The 12,108-nt window shown below is 31.2% G+C and overlaps 1 protein-coding gene and 1 long non-coding RNA gene across 5 annotated transcripts; one reads left to right on the top strand and one right to left on the bottom strand.

Annotated features, from left to right (window-relative positions):
- Window positions 1-1,422, bottom strand: LOC126701122 (uncharacterized). The gene has a single exon (XM_050399256.1). The coding sequence runs from the start codon at window positions 1,420-1,422 to the stop codon at window positions 1-3; it is 1,422 nt and encodes a 473-aa protein (XP_050255213.1).
- A 5,911-nt stretch (window positions 1,423-7,333) lies between these two features.
- Window positions 7,334-11,161, top strand: LOC126698753 (uncharacterized). 4 transcript variants are annotated; one of them, XR_007646576.1, is made up of 4 exons: window positions 7,334-7,480; window positions 7,804-7,834; window positions 9,570-9,629; window positions 10,964-11,161. It is a non-coding gene; the product is annotated as an uncharacterized LOC126698753 (long non-coding RNA). The 4 variants fall into 4 exon arrangements; XR_007646578.1 differs by having other exon boundaries at window positions 7,365-7,477; XR_007646577.1 differs by having other exon boundaries at window positions 7,390-7,449.
- Window positions 11,162-12,108: the final 947 nt, after the last annotated feature.

Below are 12,108 nucleotides of genomic sequence, written 5' to 3'. Positions count from 1 at the left end.
CTACAGAAACCACCGATAGCTCAAATGGGGTTGTGTTACTGCCACAAAACTTTTCTGCCTTCCTCCATCAACCATTTCCTCATCTGCCCAGAGAGTTCTCTTTACTCCTACTATATTACTAGCTGCATCCCTTCCCATTTCAAATTCTTTGTTCTGACCACGGGCCAGCTTCTTCAGTTTACCCTTATTTTTCTGTGTTTTATTTTCCACATCATTATTTTCCTTTTCTAGACTAAGCCCAATATCCATTTTAACTGGGCTATTAACTTCCTGAAACTCTATATTTTTTACTTCTACCCGGCCCATGTGGGTTATCCCACTTACCCCATTTTCACATCCTACTGTTGACATAAAGGTTTGGGCCGGCCCCATATTTTGGTTATTTTCTTTTCCCTCTTCACCGTGGATATTTTCCTTTTTTTTCCTTGCTTCTATCTCATCATGTCTACCATTTTGAATTTGAAATTGAAATTGACATACCTCTTGCGTGGCGTGCTCACCTTCCTCTGACGTCATTGAAACAAGACTTCCTCTTTTTTCATTTCCAAGATTGTCCCTGAATTGTGCACCGCCACGGGAATAGGAGTAGCCCCCGTCTTCCGCCCCAAACTGCATCCTTTCTTGCATTGCCGTGTCATCAGCTTGCTGGTTTAGAGGACTCCTTCTTTGTTCTTCTTTTGTATATTTAGCTTTTCCTCCACCTTGAGCCCTTAACCATTCACCATATTGCAGAGCTTGATTTTGTTGGCCACTTTTCTTGCAATGTCGCTCATCGTGCCCCATTACTCCACATCTGAAGCAGAAAATCGGCAACCTTTCATACCAAAATTGGATGCAAAAACTCTCCCCCTCTGGACTAGCAACCTTTCCACATCTTCTTAGGAGTTTTTCCAGCGAAAGATTCACCTTCACCCTCATGAACTTGGCTTGCTCTGACATCCATGATCTTGTATCTACTGTCATAAAAATCCCCAAATTACTGGCTATCTCCTTTCCTATCTTCTCTGTCATCATATCAAAAGGCAAACCCCAAATTTGTACCCAAAAAGGAGAGTGGGTAAAAGAAATATTACTTGCCGTCATTCCCCTCTCCCATCTTTTGAGCAATAGAAGGTTATTTTCAAAGTTCCATGGCCCATTTGTTTCAACCCACCTTAGCTGATATTCATTGGCAAACTTGAATTGAAGGATATCACTTCCAACTTCCACAATCTTTAAATCCTGACCAATTTTCCAAGCAGTCCTTAAAGTATTCTTCAGAGCACGCAGGTTTTGCTTTCTGTCCGTCAACACCTTTCCCATCAAACTCTGAGAACACTCCTCTATTACCTGTGCTCTGCCTTCTTCCGAAACTGAGATCTGCAACTCTTCTTCTTCCGTTTGCTGCATGTTCTTCAAAACATCTATCAGCTCTTTCTCCATGATTCTGATCCTTACCGTGAAATTTGGAGCCTTTCAAAGAATTTAGGCCACCTAATCAGAACTAAAAGCTCCGAATTAGGGCCTTAGAGATTGTTCCTATCAAGGAAAGGGAAAGAACACTCGAGAAAAGTAAAGGAAGCACTCGAGAGAGGAAACACTCCTACGTGGGAGAGAGACTAATTGACTTTACAACACTTTATTTAATTAAATCCTCTCATTATGTCTTTTCTTAATTTAATTACTCACAACAAATTAAGAAGCCAAACACCACAACCAGACCGGCACCGACCACCTCCACCCACGATGTCACCAGTCACAGCAGCCACCGTTGCCCGATCTACACCACTGCTGGACATCTAAGCTACTGCCTACACTCAATCCCATCAACCACCATCACTATACCACAAAAAAATACCTAACATATCCTACTGGACAACTTGTTTGTTTGAGTTTGAGTTTGAGTTAAATTTTGTCATCTCTCTTCATTTTTTATTAAGAAACAAAATCAACAGCCACTACAACAAAAGTGAGATATGGTGACGAAATCTAGTGAGGATAAACAATTTCGTCACCAAATGATAACATTTAGTGAGGAAAAGAAGAATTCGTCACCAAATATTATAAAAAATTTAAAATTGGTGACGAAATCAATATTTCGTCACCAAAGATGTACAAATTGGTGACGAAATATTTATTTTGTCACTATAGGTCATGAAAAAAAGGCAAACCTAGGGTGACAAAATATTTGCGTCACCAAAGGCTTACCAAAGGTGACGAAATTCTAAATTCGTCACCCAATATTAGGATGTAGGTGTTTTTGGTGGCGAAATAAATTTTCGTCACCTATTGTTTAACCAAAGACTAACCTGATGTGATGAAATTCCAAATTCATCATCCAATATTAAGATGGAGGTGTTTTTGGTGACGAAATAAGTGTTCGTCACCTATTATATACAAATAATTAAGGATGGCCATGGGTAGGGTATACCTATATATACCAGACCAAATAATTTATCCATGGATATCCGATTACCTTACCCAATTAGTATCCATATCCAATTGTAACCCGGTCGATTTATCCATAGATATTCATACCCTACTCAAAGCCGATTTTTATAAAATCACCAAATATGCTCAAAAACCACTAAAATGATCAAGTATCCTCAAAATCTCTAAAATAAGCAAAATATCCATGAAACCTTTAAAATGACAAAAATACTCCTACAATCTCTAAAATCACCAATTATGCCAAAAAACAACTAAAATGACCAAAATATCCCAAAATCTCTAAAATGAGCAAAAACTCATGTAATAACCTCAAAATATTTCTTAATTCGAACCCAACCCTATATTTCTTAATTCGATATGAATTTTGACAAATCTACCGTTTGATTACATTATTTTCATATATTTTTTATGCTTACAAAATTTCAAGGTGATCAAAGATTAATAGCTATGTCATCAATCAATTGTCTAGATTCAAGTTTTAGTAGTTTCAAATAATGCATAAAATATGAGTTTATAGATCAAATGGTAAATTACATCCGATTCGCATGAAAATTGGCTTGCATGTTAAGACCATATAGAACATGTAATCCATCGGTTGGATTTTCAAAATATAAATTCAATAATAAGTTATTGGGTAGTGTAACATTTTTGAGAGTTACGTCAGGTGTAACACGAATCCAACTCTATATTTCTTAATTCGATATAAATTTTGACAAATCTACTGTTATATTACATTATCTTAATATATTTTTCATGCTTACAAAATTTCAAGGTGATCAAAGATTAATAGTCATGTCATCACTCAATTGTCTAGACTCAAGTTTTAGTAGTTTCAAATAATGCATAAAATATGAGTTTCTAGATCAAATGTTAAATTACATCTGATGTGCATGAAAATTGGCTTGCATGTTAAGACCATATAGAACATGTAATCTAACGGTTGGATTTTCAAAATATAAATTTAATAATAAGTTATTAGGTGGTGTAACATTTTTGAGAGTTACATCAGGTGTAACTCGAATCCAACCCTATATTTCTTAATTTGATGTGAATTTTGACAAACCTACCATTATATTACATTATACTCATATATTTTTCATATTTACAAAATTTCAAGGAGATCAAAGATTAATAGCGATGTCATCAATCAATTGTTTAGATTCAAGTTTTAGTAGTTTAAAATAGTGCATAAAATACGAGTTTATAGATTAAACGGTAAATTACATCTGATTAGCATGTAAATTGGCATGAATGTTAAGACCATATAGAACATATAATCCAACGGTTGGATTTTCAAAATATAAATTCAATAATAAGTTATTGGGTGGTGTAACATTTTTTAGAGTTACGTCAAGTTTAACTTGAACTCAACCCTATATTTCTTAATTCGATGTGAATTTTGATAAACCTACCATTAGATTACATTATATTCATATATTTTTTATGCTTACAAAATTTCAAGGAGATCAAAGATTAGTAGCGATGTCATCAATCAATTGTCTAGATTCAAATTTTAGTAGTTTAAAATAATGCATAAAAGATGAGTTTATAGATTAAATGCTAAATTACATCCGATTTGCATGTAAATTGGCATGAATGTTAAGACCATATAGAACATGTAATCCAACGGTTGGATTTTCAAAATATGAATTCAATAATAAGTTATTAGGTGGTGTAATATTTTTTAAAGTTACGTCAGGTGTAACTCGAACATAACCCTATATTTTTTAATTCGATGTGAATTTTGACAAATCTACCGTTAGATTACACTATCTTTATATATTTTTCATACTTACAAAATTTCAAGATGATCAAATACTAATAGTCATATCATCAATCAATTGTCTAGATTCAAGTTTTAGTAGTTTAAAATAATGCATAAAAGATGAATTTATAGATCAAATGGTAAATTACATCCAATTGGCATGAAAATTGGCATGAATGTTAAGACCATATAGAACATGTAATCCAACGGTTGAATTTTGAAAATATGAATTCAATAATAAGTTATTGGGTGGTGTAACATTTTTTAGAGTTACGTCAATTGTAACTTGAACTCAACCCTATATTTCTTAATTCGATATGAATTTTGATAAACCTACCGTTAAATTACATTATATTCATATATTTTTCATGCTTACAAAAGTTCAAGGAGATCAAAGATTAATAGCGATGTCATCAATCAATTGTCTAGATTCAAATTTTAGTAGTCTAAAATAATGCATAAAAGATGAGTTTATAGATCAAATGATAAATTACATCCGATTGGCATGAAAATTGGTATGAATGTTAAGACCATATAGAACATGTAATCCAACGGTTGGATTTCGAAAATATGAATTCAATAATAAGTTATTGGGTGGTGTAACATTTTTTAGAGTTATGTCAAGTGTAACTTGAACTCAACCCTATATTTCTTAATTCAATGTGAATTTTGATAAACCTACCGTTAGATTACATTATATTCATATATTTTTAATGCTTACAAAATTTCAAGGAGATCAAAGATTAATTGTGATGTCATCAATCAATTGTCTAGATTCAAGTTTTAGTAGTTTAAAATAATGCATAAAAGATGAGTTTATAGATCAAATGGTAAATTACATCTAATTGGCATGTAAATTGACATCAATGTTAAGACCATATAGAACATGTAATCCAACGGTTTGATTTTGAAAATATGAATTCAATAATAAGTTATTGGGTGGTGTATTATTTTTTAGAGTTACGTCAATTGTAACTTGAACTTAACCCTATATTTCTTAATTCGATGTGAATTTTGATAATGCATAAAAGATGAGTTTATAGATCAAATGGTAAATTACATCCGATTGACATGAAAATTGGTATGAATGTTAAGACCATATAGAACATGTAATCCAACGGTTGGATTTCGAAAATATGAATTCAATAATAAGTTATTGGGTGGTGTAACATTTTTTAGAGTTACGTCAAGTGTAACTTGAACTCAACCCCATATTTCTTAATTCAATGTGAATTTTGATAACCTACCGTTAGATTATATTATATTCATATATTTTTCATGCTTACAAAATTTTAAGGAAATCAAAAATTAATAGCGATGTCATCAATCAATTGTCTAGATTCAAGTTTTAGTAATTTAAAATAATGCATAAAAAATGAGTTTATAGATCAAATGGTAAATTACATCCGATTGACATGTAAATTGGCATGAATGTTAAGATCATATAGAACATGTAATCCAACGGTTTTATTTTAAAAATATGAATTCAATAATAAGTTATTGGGTAGTGTAACTTGAACTCAACCATATATTTCTTAATTCGATGTGAATTTTGATAAACCTACCATTAGATTACATTATATTCATATATTTTTCATGCTTACAAAATTTCAATGTGATCAAAGATTAATAGGCGTGTCATTAATCAATTGTCTAAATTCATATTTTTGTAGTTTAAAATAACGTATAAAAGATGAGTTTATAGATCAAATGGTAAATTAAATCTAAATAGTATAAAAATTGGCATGCATGTTAAGACAATATAGAACATGCAATCCCACAGTTAGATTTCCAAAATATAAATTTAATAATAAGTTATTGGGTAGTGTAGCATTTTTTAGAGTTACGTTAGGTGTAACTCGAACCTAATCTTATATTTCTTAATTCGATGTGAATTTTGACAAATCTACCGTTAGATTACACTATCTTCATATATTTTTCTTACTTACAAAATTTCAAGGTTTTCAAATATTAATAACCATGTCATTAATCAACTGTCTAGATTCAAGTTTTAGTAGTTTAAAATAATGCATAAAAGTTGAGTTTATAGATCAAATGGTAAATTACATCCGATTGACATGAAAATTGGCATGAATGTTAAGACCATATAGAACATATAATCCAATGGTTGGATTTTGAAAATATGAATTCAATAATAAGTTATTGGGTGGTGTAACAATTTTTAGAGTTACGTCAAGTGTAACTTGAACTCAACCCTATATTTCTTAATTCGATGTGAATTTTGACAAATCTTCCGTTAGATTACATTATCTTCATATGTTTTTCATGCTTACAAAATTTCAATGTGATCAAAGATTAATAGGCATGTCATCAATCCATTGTCTAAATTCATGTTTTTATAGTTTAAAATAACGCATAAAAGATGAGTATAAAGATCAAATGGTATATTACATCCGATTGGCATGGAAATTGGCATGCATATTAAGAACATATAGAACATGTTATTCAACTGTTGGATTTTCAAAATATGCATTAAATAATAAGTTATTGGGTGGTGTAACATTTTTTAGAGTTACATTAAGTGTAACTTGAACCCAACTCTATATTTTTTAATTCATTGTAAATTTTTTATCTTCATATATTTTTCACGCTTACAAAATTTCAAAGTGATTAAAAATTAATAGTCATGTCATCAAGTAATTAATTTTCCTTGGAATGGACAATCAATTATGTTTAAATGTAATCATAAAAAAAAAAATTATTATATATATAATGAATTAATTAATGTTATATAAAACTTAAATAACTTTTTAAGTTTATTTATTTAATTAAATAAAATTACTATTTTTTTTTCTAATCATAATTATCACAAAAAGGTAAAAGAAAAAGAAAATAAAGAAATTAAATTAACGTGACTTTTCATAGAGTTGTATAATACAGTATATAATATTGTTTTTGAGGACAAAGAACTTGTAATTGTACAATCTACAACGTACAGACCGTAAAATATGTCAAGTAAAACAAAAGCTCTTTAAAAAAAAAAAAAAAAAAAAAAAAAGAAGTTAAAGTGAAACAAAAGCTAAAAGTAGAGCCATAGCATGTGGTTCTCATTAATTCTAGATTAAAGACTAAAAAAAAGGGTGTGGCTCTCACTGCTTTATTGTGTATAGAGCACATAGTTTTTAAAAGTACAGGTTTAGTTGTTTTTGACTTTTGATTTGTTAATCTCTCTCCATAGTTCCGAAGAAGAAGCTCATTTCAAGAAACTCAAGCAATACTGCTCGTGCTTCATGGTCTCTCCTCTTCCAAATCCAAACAAAAGTGGTATTTTTACAATATTGTCATAATATTTTTATAATAAAATTTAAATGGTAGGTTGATATTGGTTGTTATTGTTGAAGGTAAAAAAGTAATTTTAGTGTTATATTTAAATTTAAACTAATAACAATTAACCACTTATAATTTATTGTGAAAATATTATAAAAATACTAAATAGATAACACCTCTCAAATTTTTTTATTTCTTTTTGCGCGGTGCCCAATTTTTAGGCGCGTTCTAAATTTTTTTGACTTTTTTTTTTTTTTTTCCTTATTTTTTATTTGTGTAAACAAAACACTTATACTCTCTCTTTCTCTTCCCACATACAGACCCACGCCTCTCAGCCTCCCAAAAAGACCGGTAAGCTCTCTCTCTCATCACTCTTCTCTCTCTCAGATATGTGATTTTTGTTGGTGGTTGAAAGTGCTCATATTTCTACTTTCAAACTAGGTAACTATTTCTGTTACTTTGATCATAAGTAGAAATCAATTGGATATTCTGAAATGGATCTGGGTATTTTAAGTTTTTGTTGTTGGCCTTGAAAAATTTAACAAATAAAGCATAAATATTGGGGATTTGCCACTTTTCTGTTGTTTGAATTTTGATGTAGAATCATAGATTGCCTTCTTGTAGTTTAGTCTTTAGTCAAACATTTATTTCAACGAATGGTATAGTAGTATATTCTTTTATTCAGAAGCTTTTTTGGTAAGTTGAATGCTTCTAGTTTGTACCACATAGCACTGGGGCATTTTTTTTTTTTTTTTTGGGAAAATGGGGGTAATTGCTGCAATTTTTAGTAACTGGATTTGGGTATAGTGATTTTTATTCATTTCAATCTATCGTTTGTGATGATGGCTGATGGATTCCTTTGCTCATTTAGAATCTGCTAGTGTGTCGTGCTAGTAAATGAGCATGGGGCATATGAAACTTGTACATGAAGAGAATTACTGTCAGAATGCTTGGGGGTTTTGAGGGGTGTGAACGAACTATTATAAATCTAAAACTGTTGCTTTTTAAATCTTTGTATTAGTTGATGCTAGGATTAGGCTCAAAATTTTTTTTTTTTTACCCTCTTAGATTTGATTAATCATTGTACTAGGATTTGATTTGCTGTACCCATAGTATACCCACTGTGTACTTGGGCTACTTTTTTTTTTAATAGGTAAATAAACTCATTAAATTAAGAAAAATTAAATCCCAATACACAGGGTGTGTACTAAAAAGGCATAGAAGAGTACAAAAGAAAAATAAAAATAAAAACATGAGCTAGAGAAAGCTTGCCAATGTCTGCGTTTTTCATATGAATAAATATTGTTATTTACCCAAAAAAGTGTTTTAAACCTGAAGGGCTTTTTTCTTTAATTAATAATGAATGACGATTACAAAGCAAGTGGAAACCAAAGCAGTAGTATTAATTGGATTGAATATCATTTAGAAGTATTATAATTAACCTAGCTATGAACTATAAATGACAATTGATTTGCTTAAAGTCATACATATGGTATTATAACTATGGGACTATTTACATGGACCACTCTCATTTATTTATAATATGATGATAATTATCAAAATGTTATACACCTACCAATTACATATTTTATATACTAGAGAAAAAATTTCTATCAAAATATATATATATATATATATATTTATATATATATATATATATATTTATATATATGCAAAGAGAGCAGCTTGAATTTGAGTTGAGAGCATACATGTTTATCTATATAAATAGGTATGCTCTCAACTCAACTCAAATTCAAGTTGCTCTCTTTGCAAATTTCAGATAAAATCCTCGCTACATCTATTTACTCAATGTCATCTTGCTAGGGTAATTTGGTTTGGAAGTCAATGTTCCATTAAAAAATAGATTACCTACAGTAACAAACCATCACTCAGTTTATTGAGAAAATATTTGAAACTTGGTCTAGAGTTAGAAATTGCTTTTAAATATTTGTCTCTTTAATTGATTTGTCAAGTTTTTGGAAGTTGCCATTCGTGTTCTACTTTAGCTTATTGTCCTTTTTTCATGGCATTGTGGCCTTTGTTATTGCAAGGGATTGTTCTAATTGTTCTCTATCATAATTTTCAGCTTCTAAGTGGGTCAAGGGGAAGCAATTGGAAGAAGTTGTGGCCGTTAAAAACACGTGAGGTTTGCCAATATCTCTAACAGAAACACAAAAACAAGCATTACCCGGTCTCACAATTGTAATTTTTTTTACAATTGTGCTATAGTAACCTCTTATATGTATGAGGGTACCGTAGCACAATTGTGCTCCAATTGTGTTTTTTGTTTAATGGTGGTGGTGGCTTTTTTGTTTGTGGTGGTGGTTGGATTTTTTTGTTTAATGGTGGTGGTGGGTTTTGTGTTAATGATGGTGGCTGGATTTTTTGTTTATTGTGTGGTTGGGTTTTTGTGTTTATGGTGGTGGTTGAGTTTTTTGTTTAATGTTGGTGGTGGGTTATTTGTTTATTGTGATGGTTGGGTTTTTTGTTTATGGTAGTGACTGTGTTTTTGTGTTAATGGTGGTGACTATGTTTTTGTTTAATGGCGGTGGTGGGTTTTTCGTTTATGGCGGTGGTGGGTTTTTCGTTTATTGTGATGGCTGGGTTTTTTGTTTATGGCAATGGTTGAGTTTTTTGTTTATGGCAGTGGTTGAGTTTTTGTGTTAATGGTAGTGGTTGTGTTTTTTGTTTAATGATGGTGGTGGGTTTTTTTGTTTATGGTAGTGGCTGGGTTTTTGTGTTAATGGTGGTGGCTATGCTTTTTGTTTAATGGTGGTTGTTGGGTTTTTTGTTTATGGTAGTGGCTGGGTTTTTGTGTTTATGGTGGTGGCTGTGTTTTTTGTTTAATAGTGGTGGTGGGTTTTTTGTTTATGGTAGTGGCTGTGTTTTTTGTTTAATAGTGGTGGTGGGTTTTTTGTTTATGGTGGTGGCTAAGTTTTTGTGTTAATGGTGGTAGATGTGTTTTTTGTTTATGGTAGGGGTTGAGTTTTTGTATTAATGGTGGTAGCTGTGTTTTTTGTTTATGGTGGTGGCGGGTTTTTTGTTTATGGTGGTGGCTGTGGTTTTTGTTTAATGGTGGTGGCTATTTTTTTTTTTTTTAATGGTGTTGGCTAGATTTTTTATTCGTTGTGGTGGTTGGGTTTGTGTTAATGATGGTAGCTGGGTTTTTGTTTTGGATTTCACTTTATTTGTTTTGTTTTAAATTGGGATTTTTCTGCATTCTTTGTGATTTCTCCATGGTTTGTAATGTGGGTTGGGTTTTTATTTGATGAGAATGTTGTGGGTCTTCTTTCTTTGATAGTTTGGCTTCATATGATGTTGCATTATGATTATTTTGTCTAGTTTGTTATTGGGTATTCTGTGGACATTTTTTGCATTGTCTTACTAATAATAATCTTTTTTTGTTGTAGTACATCTTATTAGGGATATAGGTTTGCAGTCTAGTTTGTTATTGATGTATTTTCCTTTATACTTGTGCAGATATGAGATTGGTGGCAAAAAGATAGCTTTTGTGGGACTACTTGAACTCAAATAATTTTCTGTAAAGTTTGGAAGCTAAGACATCATTTGTATATAAATGGTTGTAATTACTTTGTGAACATCTTTATTGCATTTTTAGATTGTATGGATGTTTTTTATGGATTTGGTTAGAAATGAATGGAATTTATTCTTAATTTATTTTTTTATGGATTTGGTTAGAAATGAACAGGTTAATGTAATGACAAGTAAATGTAAAGAATATTAATAAAAAAATAAAATTGTTGGATGATGATTTTCGTTGCCATATTTGACTATAAGTAGAAATTGGTGATGAAATAATTCGTCACCTGATCTATTGAAATTAAAAAAAATAATAATAATAATAAAAAATTGGTGACGCAAAACTTCGTCACCTAATCTATTGAAATTGGAAAAAAAAAACATTTGGTGACAAAATGCTCCGTCACTGAAAATAAGGTTTAGTGACGAAAATATTAGGTGACGAAAAGCTTACGTCACCTATCATTTTTTATTGGTGACGAAAAAATTCCGTCACCTATCATTTTTTTATTGGTGACGAAACATTTTCGTCACCAATACATTCTGTGACGGAGCTTAGGTGACGAATGCTGTTTCGTCACCATTTCGTCACCATATGTATTTGGATGTTTCGTCACCAATACATTCTGTGACGGAGCTTAGGTGACGAATGCTGTTTCGTCACCATTTCGTCACCATATGTATTTGGTGACAAAATAAGGACATATTATGACGAAAGGTTTCGTCACCATAGTCCACTTTTGTTGTAGTGAGCAAAAGAATGGAAAATAAAACAACAAAAACAAATCTAACGTTTAAAAATCAAAACCAAAAGGATCTCTAGAACTAGAACGAAAATCTAGTGGTTTGAGATGGGGTTTGGATCCTTTATGACGCCAGCGATGAATGGCCTTAAATGGCGATTTTGATGGTGTTGACTTTGGCAAAGGACCGCTACTAGTTGTGTCGTCAAAATGACGAGACAATGGTTGGTATTAGCAGAAAGGATGTGTTGGGTTATATATTTATTTTGGATAATAAAATAAGAATGAGCATAAAATTAGGATGTACTTAAATAATTGGACACATTATAGGTTTTTATTTGT

The sequence above is a fragment of the Quercus robur genome, chromosome 9 (genome assembly GCF_932294415.1).
Source record: "Quercus robur chromosome 9, dhQueRobu3.1, whole genome shotgun sequence".
Lineage (NCBI taxonomy): Eukaryota > Viridiplantae > Streptophyta > Magnoliopsida > Fagales > Fagaceae > Quercus > Quercus robur.
This window is presented reverse-complemented; position numbering and strand designations above follow the sequence as displayed.

What these genes read in the sequence shown, in the direction of transcription:
- LOC126701122 (XM_050399256.1), bottom strand. Translation starts at nt 1,422, where the DNA reads ATGGAGAAAGAGCTGATAGATGTTTTGAAGAACATGCAGCAAACGGAA.